Below are 15555 nucleotides of genomic sequence, written 5' to 3' on the forward strand. Positions count from 1 at the left end.
CACTTTATGCATATGTCTACTAGTGCTCCATCTATTTTATTTTATTTTTATTTTTTTAAACATCTTTATTGGGGTACAACTGCCCCACAATGGTGTGTTAGTTTCTGCTCTACAACAAAGTGAATCAGCCATACACACACACATGTTCCCACATGTCTTCCCTCTTGCGTCTCCCTCCCTCCCACTCTCCCCATCCCACCCCTCCAGGCTGTCACAAAGCACCGAGCTAATATCCCCGTGCCCTGCGGCCGCCTCCCCCCAGCTACCCACCTTACTACGTTTGTTAGTGTGTACATGTCCACGACCCTCTCCCGCCCTGTCAAAACTCACCCTTCCCCCTCCCCATATATTTGTGTCTCTATTTCCTAATAGGTTTGACAATAGGGACTGCCGATTTGTCTTCAGTATGGCACCTGGTATATAGTAGGGACTCAACCAATGCTTCTTTTCTTTTTTTTATAAAGTTGATCTTTGAAAGAAAGAACAATTAAATGAGATTTTTAAACGTCATTAGTTTAATTGAAGTATAGCCAATCTCTGCTGTACAGCAAAGTGATTCAGTTACACACATATATACATTCTTTTTTTAAAATATTCTTTCCCAATATGGTTTATCACAGTATACTGAATATAGTTCCCTGTGCTATACAGTAGGAACTTGTTGCTTATCCATTCTAAATGGAACAGTTTGCATCTACCAACCACAAACTCCCGCTCCATCCCTCTCCCTCCCCTCTGGTGATCTAGTGGTTAGGATTCAGCTCTCTCAACAAATGCTTCTTGAATGAAATGTTTTAGCATTAGATGGTCACCAAGTTCACTTCCATCAATGAGAGTCTTCAATTCTGTACTTACAATTCCTAAAAACTCTGGGAGGCTAAGATAGAGGTGGAAATAGTCTTTAAATTGCTTTTCAATCTAATTAAGACTTTACTGGGAAGAGTTTTTTGGTTCAGACAATATTCCTTCTGTTCTTTCTCTCCAGACAGACTCTTTGTTTACTTCTGAGCACATGGCCTAGTCATTAGCATTTGTTTAAATCTTCCAGTAACTGGATACTCAGAGCAGGGCTGTTTAACTGACTTGAATGATATTTCAGGGGTTTATTTTTCTTCATCTGTACCTCACTAATTTTGTGTATCAAGGGTTAAATAAGGGTTACATGAGCTTATATGTACTTTTGCTTGATTATTCACTCATAAAGGTAGTCCACATTCTCCTATTAAATTTAGAACATTGTTCACTAACAAAATAGTCTCTTTGTTTTCCTTCTAGATAACATGAAAGAGGACAATAAATTCAAGTGGAATCTAACTACTCTTTCCTATCATGGTAATGTTTATAAATTGTTATTTTGATCTGCATTGTAAATACTGGACAATATAATTTAAAATGTAGTTACTAGGTTTCTTAAAGATATGTCATTACAAAATAAATTGTGTGGATATTTTTATCATTCTAATACTATGAAGTGCAACAAAATCAAATCAACTATACTCCAGTAAAATTTTAAATAAATAAATAAATATAATTTTTAAAAAACAAAAAAAGGCAACAAAATCATTGCATTTCTTCCACTCATGTGACATCTGTTTTGCCTATCCATCGTTTATTCATAGTTACGCTGAAGAATACTTTACAATTAACACCAAAGACCAGGTCTTAATTAAATTTCATAGATATTTTGATCACGTAAATTAAATTGAGGTCTTTTTGTGTATATGGATGTGTTGGGGGTGGGGCATTCACACATACCTGTGTTTTCCAGAATGTGAACATTTTTATATGTTGGAATAGCTACAGCCTTTAGTCAAGATTTCCCCCCCAAATAAAAAGTGCAACAGAACAAGAACATTTTGATTCGAGCCACTGAACGCACCATTAGCTATATAGCTGAAATGCAATTTCTGAAGATTTACTGTTTACATTTGAGAAACCTGGGCTCAAGAATTTTTTTCTGCAGCTCAGTTTTGGCCCTACACACTTCCCATCACTTCTGGATCACAACACGTAGCCAGTGTAGATGAAAGACGATGCAAATAGTCCACTATTCAGGTCCCAGTAAGTTCATACTAACTCTAAGGGGGAAAAAAAGGAATGTTTGACAAAAATAACACATGGGCACATCAGTGTATTTTGCTCATGGACTTCTCACAGTGTTTTGCAGATTCTGCATGTACAGCTTTTTGTTTACTTTTCTACGACCTGGGCATATCATTGCTTTTAGGAATCAGAGGGATCAGGTCCTGTTTGGAAGTGGCAGAGGAGTGTGTGGCGGATGTGCTCTGTAACACACAGTTGGCCCTTTACCTGAAAGCTTGCTCAGCAAATGGAAACCTGTGTGATGTGAAACACTGCCAAGCAGCCATCCAGTTCTTCTACCAAAATATGCCTTTTAACACTGCCCAGATGTTGGCTTTTTGTGACTGTGCTCCTTCTGATGTACCTTGTCAGCAGTCCAGAGAAGCTCTTCACAGCAAGCCATGTGCAGTGAACAGAGTTCCAGCCCCAACTTGCCTCGATATAATTCACAGCTGCCAAAATGATGAATTATGCAGGTGAGTAAAAACACACATACCTTACTTTCTGATTTTGGCACCTTATTTGTTACAGTCTAGTCCCAACACTTGATCTCATTACATTAGCTAGAGTTCCCACCATCATTCAACATGATGTAAATAAAGCCAGACAATTCATAGTTTTGAATCCATAGTACATGTGTAGTATCCTTTTCGAAATTCAAATGCAGAATATGTTTTTGGAATAAAAGAAATTCAGTTAGTCAGGATTGGGTAGTCATGAAATAGCATTATTAAAATTTCATATTCAAGTGAGACTCATGAATTGCTTAATAGACCTGTCTTGTATGTTAATTTTATTATTGTTTTTTTGGGGTGTGATTATATAAGGCTGTTAAATGTCATAGAATTTTGACGAGGTGACTCTTTAAACTTCAAAATAAATATTTTGTGTCTTAAGCTGGAGATGAGGAAAGAGCTAAGTTTGGATTTCCCCAACACACGTGTGCCATGGTGTCAGGAATGCACCCTTTTTCTCTTCTCAACCTCTCACCCTTAATTCTCGAGGCGATGATGTTAGTCATGTATTTGTTTATTCAAAAAATAATTACCAGGGGCTTCCCTGGTGGCGCAGTGGTTGAGAGTCCGCCTGCCGATGCAGGGGACACGGGTTCGTGCCCCGGTCCAGGAAGATCCCACATGCCGCGGGGCAGCTGGGCCCGTGAGCCATGGCCACTGGGCCTGCGCATCGGGAGCCTGTGCTCCGCAACAGGAGGGGCCACAACGGTGAGAGGCCCGCATATCGCAAAAATAAATAAATAAATAAATAAATTACCAGGCACTTACTACTATTTTAGGCATCAGGGTACAAGATACAAAAATTTCTGCCCTGTGGAGCACACACACACACACGCAATAAGGGGAAATGTGAATGGGCAGAGTGAAAGAATTGCAGTACAAATGGGGTGGCCCCAGTAGAGACATTTTATCAGAGTCGAATAAGTGAGAAAATGAGCTTGTCTCAGTAAATATCGGAAAGAAGAGATACCAAAAAAAGGACGAACCAGTGCTGAGGAAGAAATGTGTGTGGCATGATCTCAGGCAAGGAGGGTAGAGTGCACAAGGGGAAGAGGAATAGAGAATGGATTTACTCAGAGAAATAAGAGCGGTACTGGGAGATTTTGAGCAAAGGTGTGAATGATGTGCTCACTTGTTAAAATATCCACTCTGGCTGCTAGTTGAGACTAGACTTTACCTTTGCAGGTAACTCCTCCTGGAAACCATAAATTGAAACCAACAACTTGGCTTTCTCTTCTCCTCACTGTGGTCTTCGTTAGCACATTTCCTTATATATTCAAGGTGAATTGATCTTTTGTGTGGTAAGAAAGCCACAGTTAAGTGAGCCTCTTTGGACATGAGTCAGAAGATGGAGGAAAGAAAGAGGATACTGAATAAACTTGATGAATCAAAACTACCTGTAACATTGATATTATCACATTAAAGGAGCTTTCTTTAACAACCAGCATTAATTGGGATGAAGCTTCTGCTTCTTCTTGGGATAATTATCCCAAGAAATTCATATTAATTTCTTTGCCCAGTACCTTCTATTAGGGACTATTTTATTTAATTGTATTTAAATGAATAAAACTCCATATATAGCAAATTCCTTTAAAGGTCAAAATAAACATTTAGTGTGGAGAAGTGGCTAGGTGTGATAGCTCAGGGCAAGGTTTGTCACATTTGTCACCTTGCTTGAACCACTGGCAAATGAGATTTAATGACATCACTTCCTGAATGGGCTGATTCTTGGTGAACTGCTTTCCTTCCGCCTTTTAACTATCCTCACACATTTAGTGTCAGGCATTCCAACTTGCAAAGTAGCTGCAGATCTTGTAAACATTTGTCAAAAAAAGAGAACTGCTTCCCTATAGCACACATTCTGTAAGATAAAGGGTAAAGATCTCAGCAGAGTGCTGAACTATTTACTATATTTTTTTTGCTTCAACTTATATAGAATGTCAAAGTTCTTAAGAAAGTTTTATTTGTGGATCTTTTCCTGCAAATGTTTATCAGTTATTTTAAGTTTTACTAATTATTTCTCTTGAATGAATAATAAAATTAATAATAAAAATATTTTTTACAATGAAATTAAAAATTTTCAAACTCATTTATATCTCAAAAATCCTTATTCAGTGTACTATTGTATTTCATTGATTCAAAGATGCAAAATTTTTGCACATTTTAATATCCCTAACATGTTTGGAATGCGTCTTAAGCCCAGTGACCAAAAACAAAAAGTATTAAATTAAAACAATAACAACTGCCAACAAGTGATTTTAGTTGTAATAAAATAATGGTATCTCCTATAATCAATGAAATGTGGTAAAAACATTTGATTGAATTATTTTTCTCATATCACAAATAAAATATTACTGTCTATCATCTATCTTCACTAGCAGTGAAACCAAATAACATTTTATCCAGCCAGAGGACACTTTTTTTTTTAAGTAATCCCTGTAAAAATGCCAGATGTCTCCATGGACGGTACCAAGATTTACCTGATTCCAGTGCCAGGGCCCCGGATATTCTACATCATTATCTTTGAGTTATTAGTATTCAATTTTCTCAGGATGATATATCTGAGTTTCCCTATTAAATACCATATTTTAATGTCGAGTGATGGGATCCACTGCTACAATCCTTGAGAAGCCCTGTGATGGATTCTGAAACACAAACTCTTGCATGAACCTCACTTTGGCATCAACACATCCTCAGACTGACTGATAGAGTTGGTGATTTTCCTCCACAAGGACGCCTGGGTTTCACAACCTCTCCAAAGTGCTTGGTGCAGGGTCTGGAACATGATATACTCTCAAAAGACTTCATCTCATTTCCCTCTACTTTTGAATATCTGTACTTACTTAATTTTTATAATGTTTTAATATACAGATACATGTCTCTTCTTATGTAATTCCTGTTTTTTATATATTAATTCAGGGAGTAAGGATTGTGTGCCTTTTTCTTTTCACCATGTGCAAATAGTCTCTGAATGAACACTTTATAGAGGTGATGGAAATATTATACAATATTAGTTGTCAAGATGAAAAGACAAATTCTATCATTTTCTCAAGCAGATTTTGCCTTAGGGAGATTTCCAGTAGTTATATTAAATTATCCTTAATGTAATTCAGATGGAAAAAAAATCTCCAAAGAAAAACAACTTCTTCAGTGAGAATGTTAAGACTTTATCATGGATCTTTCCTGCAGAAGCCCTTATACACGGGGCAAAGCAGAGCAATTGGATTTGAAAATACAACTTCTGTCCCTGTGCCCACTTACTCTTTTCATGATTGGTCTTGAAACTCCTCTGTTTATTTGAAAAGGCCAAAGAAGATGACATAAAGAACTAGTTTTTCAATTAATTTGCCCAATACAGATACACACTGGGAGGTGAGATTATATTTTGCCAATTATAAATGTTTAGGAATTTACAGGAAATTACAATACATTGTTTTTCCATATGTATGAATTCCAGAAAGTAGTGAAAAAAAGTAATTGCTTACAAGAAATTTTACCTACTTTTTAAAAGCAAAACTCCACAATAGACATATTTAAGTGCCAAGGAATATTCACAAAGTATGACTATATATTAGGTCACAAAGGCAAATGTAATACATTCTGTGTGTAGAAATTACACAGACCATATTCTCTTACATTTTACAATATAACCAGAAACTTATAGCAAAACTAAAAACAAAATAATTAACTCTATTTTAAAACTTACTCTTTTAAATACTTAATGGTTCAAGTAATAAACCAGAATAAGAAATTTCAGTATATCGAGAAAATAAGGATAATGAAACAGCAAAACATCTCAAACATAAAACAAAATTTCTATAATATAAAATATTTTGCCATATTTAATTTTTTCAAATAATTTAGATAGTAAGTATACCAAAGTATTTTTTATAATATTTTAATTTTTAATTAAATATCCTTCAGTTCATCATTTTTGCAAACTTTCACAACTACTTTTTTGAATGAAATAACTTTTATGAGGAGATAAATCATGCAACTTAAACTTTGTAAAACATATATTTAAGAAAGACTAAATGGCACCTGTCAACCTCATAGATGACAACCAATACTGCCAATGCTTACATCTAGATGACATCTTATATATAAAACCCTCAATTGCATTAAAGGAACATATTTGTTCTTCTGGATTCAGAATTATATGCTCAAAAACTTTGTAGTATTTTATTAAATATAAATTTTAATATATTAATTAATTTTTACCGCTGTATTTAAAAGCTGATTCCTTTAAGATGACTTAAAATACAAGATTATTAAAAATAATGTGATTTATGGATTTAAGCGGAGTAACATCATGAAAGCAAATAAGCGCAGGACAAATGACGTGTACTCAGAGGGTTTTCATGCATGTTTGATGGTGACATATTCAAGACAGGGAAAAAATAATTATACATGATAAATAGGAAGATTAATATTCTTGGTTCCACTAAGTAGATATTTTCTTACTGTGAAAGTTCCAAATATGAAATTATTGTACACTATCCAGATTTTATTCAATGCTAATACAGCAAGAATGATATATGTAGTCAGAAAAGTTATGAATGGATATGATTCTAATGGATTATCTCGACCATTAAATAAACTCATGTTTTGCTTTAAATTAGCTCATGCTGCCAGAGAACCTCAGAGCATTTTGTTAACTCTAATTAGTCTGCCTAGAAATATTGAGAAAGAATACAGTACCTCCCATCCTGTGGGAAAACTCTCTGGAAAAGTCAAGAGACTCTTCTGAAATCACTTGGTGGGAGTCAATGGCCAAATGCTAGTCTCAAAACCACATTCTGCTTCAGAAATTATTGCTAATAAATCTCACAAGGAGTTCTTACTACAAATCATTGCCCAGTGAAATAAAATTAGTAATGAAGGAAGAGTCATCCAGGGAATCCGAAACTTAACCTCTGCCTTTCAACACAAAAGGAAAATAATTCACAAGTTTTCTTCTGCACTCTCTGTTGGGATGTTTAAATGTACAAACTTAGTTTTCAACTATGTTTATAAGCATCTAGAAGGCATTTTGCTTTATGTCAGTCTTTCGTTGGGTGAGGCAACACTACATGTTAGTGTGAAATAATATTATTCAGAGACTAATTCCATTTCCTGACTCTATCTAGGAGGCGCTATAGAACATTCCAGGCAAAGTGCTGGCAGCATGTGATAAGAAAGTGCCATGAGGATGAGACCTGCATCAGTACCTTAAGCAAGCAAGACCTCACTTGCTCCGGAAGTAATGACTGCAAAGCAGCTTACATTGGTACCCTTGGAACAGTCCTTCAAATGCAGTGCACCTGTAGGACCATTACCCAAAGTGAAGAATCCTTGTGCAAGATTTTCCAGCATATGCTTCATAGAAAATCATGTTTCAGTAAGTTACCCAATTGTGTATATATACATATATATACACACACACACATATATAATATATTTCTTATTTTTGTCTATACAGCACAAAGTAGTAATCCAGCACAGAAAATTTGGTCACAAAGTCAACTCTATGTTTCTAATTTTAAAATTTATTTTCTGATTATGCTTTGCACATTTGCTATTTTACTCTTTTATCTGCAAGTGATACATGTTGTTAATTTATATGATTGATCACTCCTAGGTGTCACATTGATTTCAATATCAAGAGCCTAAAAGGTTTATCCTACCAGATAACGGAATGTAACAGGTATCTATTGCAAGTAACAAATCAACCCAAATCTTGGTGGCTTGAAAGAATTATTTATTTCTTCACAATTCTTCTCACTGGGCTTGGCTCAGTTGGGTGGTTCTTCTGATGGTCTTGTTTGGGGTCTCTCATGAAGGTACAATCGTCTGGTGAGACCAAGGCCAGTCTGTTCAGGTGTTATTTAACAAGGACTGTTGGCTGGGATGGCGTGGTTCTCTTCCACATGACCTCTGCAGCAGTAGACCCTGGATCTTTCATGGTGATGGCAGCATCCCTAGCAGCTAATCCCCAGTGAACAAATACTTGTCAAGCATCTGCTTCTGCTATATTTGCTAGTGCCCCACTGGACAAAGCAAGTCACATGGCCAAGCTCACAGTCACGGTGAGAAGGATGTGTATATCCAAAGCTGGATTCATGAGGGGGTAGTTAACAATCTACTATATGGCTGTCCCAACCTAAGTAAAACGTATTTACCCTTGGATTTAGTTATCTCCCCTTGGTCTTTAATATGTCTGCTAATCTACCTGTATGAGAGAATGGAAAACACATTTTCTAAAGTTATTATGTACAGTATTTTAGGGATAAGAAAACAGATTTAGGAATTTAAATAATTTGTCTACAGTCTCAAAGGGAACAAGTGGTTGAGAGGGATTTGGCTATAGGTCTTCTAGGAAAAAGCCTAACAATGTGATCACACACTAATTCAAGACCTCTCCATCATCTACCTTCAAGGTTAATCCATGCAACTATGTGAGTCCCAAAACATCCCCGGCTCATAAAACCCTAGGTGTAACCAAACCACAAGCACCATTTCCAGGAAGGAATAACAGACATTTATCATTTCATTGCAAAAAATCTTTATATTTATACAAATTTTGACAGATACATATCTGTATATATCTTTACATATATCTATCTAACTATAAACAGATACACACATTTTAAAAATTTTGTTCTATTTTTCTTTAAAGATACTAAAGCGATACACATTAGCCAATATGATCAAAATTGTGATTTGTTATGTATTAGGTAATAAACATACGACTCAGAGTGTATGGTTTGATTCCAACAGGGCTCTCTGTGGAATTTCTATAATTAGCACTACAGACGTATTTCAATTGAAATCATGATACAAAGAGGAAAATCGTATGATATTTGTTGAGTCATATTTTCTAAATAATTTCCTCTTTGATTAATACTAAGTGGCTAATTCTGTTGGAACTAAAGGTATTTGTAATGAATGGCTCATAACATTACAAAAGGAAATACCAAATAAAGTAACTTAAACCAACAACAATATATACAATTACACTATCACGATTATTTATAAGTGGTTTTTCCATATTAAATGGTGTCCGGGAAAAAAAATGTAGTTCTGCAAGTTAGTGGTAACCAATTCCTTGGGCATAAATTCCCTAAGAATGCCAGCGCAAGCAACCTAATTCTACTTCCAAACCGAGTTTTCTCCCATGTGTTTTCAATAATTCTTATGTTTTGCTTTCATTGTATTTGACTACCTATATAGAGCAAAAATACATATATATTCATGAAGAAACAGTAGAAATGGACACAAAAATTCATAAACATTGACATACTCTATAATGTTTCAGAAAAATAAAAATTCAAAATGATTCACTTTTCTTCACTCACTTTGGAAGACTAAACATGATGAGGTTTTCTCCTCAAACATTACTTACTAAAAGTAGGAATTTTAAGTGATGCGTTTATAGAATTAAAGGAACTTTAAAGGCCTTCTGTCAGGGTTCTGAGTACTTGAATTAATAGGAAAAGTTTCAGACAAAAACACAAATTAAATCCTTAGCCTGGCTAGTTCTAACAAACCCTCATCCCCTGCCTCATATACTTGGGAAGTGGTAGAACATGGAGATTTTTGAATGAACTCTAACCACTGCCTCTGACTTTTCACATCAGCCCAGCATGCTCACGCTTTATCAAAATGTACCTGTGTCTAACACATCATTGTTAATCAACTATACTCCAATATAAAATAAAAATTAAAAAATATTAGTACATTTTATCAACCTCTCAAAAAAAAAAAAAAAAAAAAAAAAAAAAAACAGCTCTCATTACAGCTGGTTTCCAAAGCCCTTCACCTTCTCATTTTATCTGAAAGGGGCAGAACTGAATAGAACAGAGAGGAGAGTTGGAGAAAATTTTCCATTTGTCACTTTTGTTTGGCTTCAAGTCATTGTTTTTCAAACTCACTTGACCTCAGACCACAGTAAGCAATGCATTTGACATTAGATTTTTACATGCTGTGTCTTCTGTTTTTTAAAAATTATTATTCTATTCCATTATATTTTTTTCAATGCTGACTACCTACTAAATTGACTTCATGATTCACTAATGTGCTGCTCTTGGAAGTTTGAAGAACACTTGCTTGAAACAAATCTGAAAGTCATCTACCTTGATGTATCCAAGTCAGAGTCTTATAATAATTATAAAAAATGAGAGAGTTGCTAGAAGGAGTGCTTATCTGGGGTCACATTCCTCATCTAACCTTAATCATTCCATGAGCTGGACAATATTATTTCTGCAGCTTTTCACATGGCAGATAAAGGCAGCTGAGAGGTGAGCTGGGTCACTTGGCTTCCATGTCCAGGATGCAGTGGATGCAGGATCCCAGCCCTGGCTGGTTGACTGCAGCCCACGGTGTTCTCCTGCCTGTAACACCATGAGGACAACAAGCTTGTGTTGGTTCAAGATGCTCCACAGCCCTCTCAGGCAGAACCTCTTTGTTCTCATCTCAGATCTGAGCTTTGAAAACATGTTGAAGAGCATGCCTCGGTTCCAGTCTGCAGGACCACATTTGGGCACTGAGCATCCTGAAGGTGCTGGGTATTTGGCCACCGACTTGCACTCACCTGCACAACTCTGCATCCACAGGCTCACTTCTCTCTGGCATCTGGCAGCCCAGAGCAAATTGTTGGCAGTTAGAGCTGAGAGAGGCATGAGAGAAACGGAAGAGAAAAAAATTGGTTAAGACAGAGAGGACCACAGAAATGGAAAGAATTAAGAGATTGGTGTTGCCTTTCCCTGCTACACTGAAAAATTCAATCTATAGATGTGTGTGTACCACATGCTGACAGGAATATTCTCTTTTCTCCTGCTGCAAAGTTGTCTTTTTATGCCAACTGTAGACAAATCTCTTAAAGAGGTTTGGAAATAAACCCATTCTGCCCCTGAAGGCTCAGCTTCTTTTTGAAGAATTATTTTTAAAAAGAATAAATACATAAAAAGAGACTACCTATTTCTATTAAATCCTATAGGGAGCAGAAAATATTATAATTGGGATACAAGCTTAAACAAAATTTAAAGAATATAGAAACAAAAATAAGTTAAATTCTTCCCCCAATCTCATTCTCTAGAGAGAGCCAACGTTTACAAGATTGGTGTACATTCTTTCTAACACTTTTTTTTTTGCCTTGTAAGTATACGTACCTTATACATTTTGTACACACTCAAACAGTGCCTCCCTCTCCCTTACACACACACACAGATATTTTTTAATGGAATCAAACTATATATCCTGCTCTACAGCTCCCTTTTTAATTTAAAAATATATGATGGACCCATTTGCAAGTTTGTACACATATGATGGCTTTAAAGGCTGCATAGTAGCCTATATTTAGAGGACCAGCCTCTTCCCAATGTGTGTCTCTTTCTCATGATGGACTTCAAAGCCCTCTCCACTCAGCTGGAAAGAGGGTAAGACAGAATGCAGAAAGCAACATAGTCACAGAGGAGTATTTCATGGTTTGGTAGTGGAAGCCGTGTACGTCACCTACACCCACGTCCTGCTGACCATGACTCAACCACATGGTCACAGCTGTCTGCAAGAAAGGTGGGAAACTGTAGTACAGTTTTGAACCAGAAGAAAAGGCAACTGTGGTTATTAGTTGACAAATAAGACTCTGCCACAATTCACCCAATGTCTATTTCACTTTTCTGTCTACAAAGAGAATGTACTTACCCTTTCCCCAAGGGCAATGACCCAGTGTTTCCCAAATGTTCATCCAGTGACAGTCACTAGCTCAAAGACCTGGATCTTGGGTGATGTGCAATCCAGATGACGTAGCACCATGGAGTGGACAGGCAGCCCATGAACCAGAAAGAGCAGTTATTCCCTACCATCTCTCCAACACAAATAACACACACACGGACACACACACACGCATGCATGCATGTTATAGGTATATTAACAGGGACAGCATAACATCAATAAAGACGCCCATTCAAAATAAGGTAAAAAGCGAGAGTTATAGCACCCAGTAATGAAATCCTGCCTGGTAGTCATTTGAAGCCTCTCTGACAGATACCTGGGAAGAACCACACCTAAGGCTCCCATCTCACCCTCTGGAAGCTTTTTCCTTATCCACCATCCTCCACAGCTGTATCTGCAGTAGGCTGGGGGAGAGGATGCCCTCCTTCTGGAACAGGAGCTCTCCTAGACCATATCCTGCTCATGAGTTTTGAGAGACTGTGAGTTGCTTTAACATTTAACAGTCACAGACTCTTTGCAAGCCAACCGGTGGCTTCCTTGACAACATAATCTCTTAAAAATGTGTTAGGTTTCTAATATATTTGCTTTCAGTCAGTTCCGTGTGCCAGTATCCACAATAAAAAAAGTGTTTTCTTGACTAGTTCCCAAGTCTGCCTTGTTGCCTGGCTTCTTTACCCCCATACCTCTCTCTCTAATGCAATGATTTAAGCTAATCTAAACAATGGACTTGAGTGAAAATGTATTCCCCTTAATCTGATTTTTGCTGCATAGCTGAGCCAACTTGTTTAACTCAGAAATACTGGGACTCTTATGACTGGACAATCTTGTTCAGTCGTATCGCTTACTATTTGGGACCTAAGACAGTCAGCTTTCATGTCATAGGGTCCTCATTTTAACCTCTCTGATCTCTGCTTGAAAACCAGCAAGTTTCTACCTGAGCTCATATCTTTATTGTAAAACTCTGTACAATGCAGTCAAGAGGAATCAACTCACACTATCGCTCCATCTCTTTCAAGTGTTCCTGTTCCTTTTGGGACCTTCCAAGGTGCTTTGAGAAATGCATCTCAGAACTGTCTTCATGGCAGAAGGACAGGAAAGACATCCTTTGGATTCTGTGTCCCATTTCTCAGGGGTGGCCCCATGAACCTTGATTCCCTGGAAATTGTGTATAGTACATACATAAATGCTGAGTGGAGCCTAATGTCCATCTCATGCTGCAGGGACAGAAGAGCACTGAGGAGGGAAGAAGGAGGTGTCCAGGGCCAGACCCAAGGGGAAGCACTGTCAGGTTGCATCTGCACAAAGATGGACTAGGCATTGGAGGAAGTATTTGATGGTAAGGAGCAAAGGCAAATCCATACCCAGAATAGGTATAAATTCCAGCAGGAATGCATCACTGCCTTCTTCAGGGTGGAAGGGTTATGGTATCATCAGTCTGCCACCCACCTGCCAAACTGTGGGCGACATACAGGTTTCTGCTGTTGCTGGGCTGTTTGGCATTCAGCACTGGCAGAACTTTGATGGGCCGGCCTGAGGGAGAGGGAGTCCAGTCTGTGGGGCCATGCATGGCTGCCATCCTTGCCACCATATGCTCAGTGCACAGGCATTGCGTGGCTGAAGAGGGCATGCTTGGCCTCCTCTGGGCAGGTCACCAGTTGACCTGGTTGTTGAAGGTCTACTCCGTGGTGCATACTATCCGATCTGCCCACTTTGTGCTACTACCACAGGACCTTCCATATGCCTCTTCCCCTCATTCCCTTGTCTACAGTCTCTCAAGGACGCTCTTTCCATCTCTCTGATCAAGCAATCTACCACTGCCCACCAGTCTTAACTTCTATCCATGTCTGTCTCTGCAAAGTGGGCAATCAAGAGCACTGCTTATGCTCTCCCTTGGGGAGGATGTCCCCTCACCACTGGTCTCTCAGGCCACATCTAGGTGGGTCTGTGGTGTGACAGCTGTCCATTTAGTTAGCAATGATATCCTGTACTCACCTTTCTGGGAACCAATGACTTAATGAATTTCTTCATACCCAGCAGCATGTTAGGAGCTATATTTTAAATGGCAAATGGGCTCCTCCTACAGATGGTGGAGCCTTGCTCTAGAATCCAAGGGGTCTGTGCTGTACCTCTATTAGGGCTTGCCAGAGATGCCATATGCATCCAGAGAGCTTGAATGAGATTAAGTGTATAAACTGCCTGTTACATAGCAGATATTCTATACATTTTAATCACCCTGACTTTAAATACCATTGTTGTTTGGCACTGGATTCAGGACTGGACTATTAGGTTTCTTTATCTGATGTTTAACAAAGGCTATACCCATGTTTAGGAGTTTCTATATGAATGTTTCGCTAAAGACAGCTGGTCCCCCAACTCTGTTAGGAACAATCTTTTCATTATTAATGAAGAGCCTGATGATCACAAAGACAACCCGCAAAGTACTGAGAAGATGGACGTGGAATTCTTGGCCCTCAAACCTGTTCATCCTTCAGAAATATCTAAAGGTTTGTTTAAAATATAGATATTTGACCCTAACCTCAATTATTCTAATTCAGTAGGCCTGAGGCAGAGCTCAGAAATCTGTATTAAAAAAGAAAAAATCACCCAGGTGTTTCTGATTTTCAACCAAGTTTGGGAACCACTGCTTTAATCCACACGTGGGAAAAACCCAGGCACTGGCCGGAGAACCCAGAACCTCTTTTAGCTCACACCTCTCAGGGAATGAGAAACTCCTATGCACAGAAAGGCAAGACTGATACCATGCAGCTCTTAAGTTGGCCTGCTTCACCCCAGTGCCTAAAAACACAGTTGGCACACATTAGCTACTCAATAAACCGTGAGTGGATGGATGGATGGATGAATGAATCAACTCTATCTCTATGGCAGCACTGCCTTCTGAATACCGTTGTTCTTTTCCCTCCTTATTAGACCTCTCGTCATAATATAGCTTTCCTATTAAGAGCCTCACTCTTTTGTGTTTCCACTTAAGCTGAAATTTTCAATTCAAATATTTGAGCAAAAGAATCAGGAATTAATAAGACTGGGCTGCTACTGCCCACTTTAATAAAAACATTTCGGGCTCCTTATATTTTCCAATACTTTTCCTCTTCACAGTTCTACTTTCAAAAAGTCTGAATAGTGGGAAACTCTTTTACAGTTGATTCTTGTGTGGTGTCAACACTGAAATAGGCAATTGGTTCTAACACATTTTTGCTCTTAAATGTGCGTTATCCCCTTAATGAACTCT

General features: G+C 37.8%; 1 protein-coding gene across 1 annotated transcript in view; it reads left to right on the forward strand.

Moving 5' to 3' along the window:
* The window catches only part of GFRAL (GDNF family receptor alpha like), a 57028-nt gene that overhangs the window by 17318 nt on the left and 24155 nt on the right, over positions 1-15555 (forward strand). Inside the window, 3 exon segments of the mRNA XM_024754682.1 lie at positions 1276-1332; positions 2228-2558; positions 7727-7977. Coding sequence (XP_024610450.1) covers positions 1276-1332; positions 2228-2558; positions 7727-7977 — 639 coding nt within the window.

This window comes from Neophocaena asiaeorientalis, unplaced genomic scaffold, assembly GCF_003031525.2.
Source record: "Neophocaena asiaeorientalis asiaeorientalis breed wild unplaced genomic scaffold, Neophocaena_asiaeorientalis_V1.1 scaffold319, whole genome shotgun sequence".
In the NCBI taxonomy this organism is placed as follows: domain Eukaryota; kingdom Metazoa; phylum Chordata; class Mammalia; order Artiodactyla; family Phocoenidae; genus Neophocaena; species Neophocaena asiaeorientalis.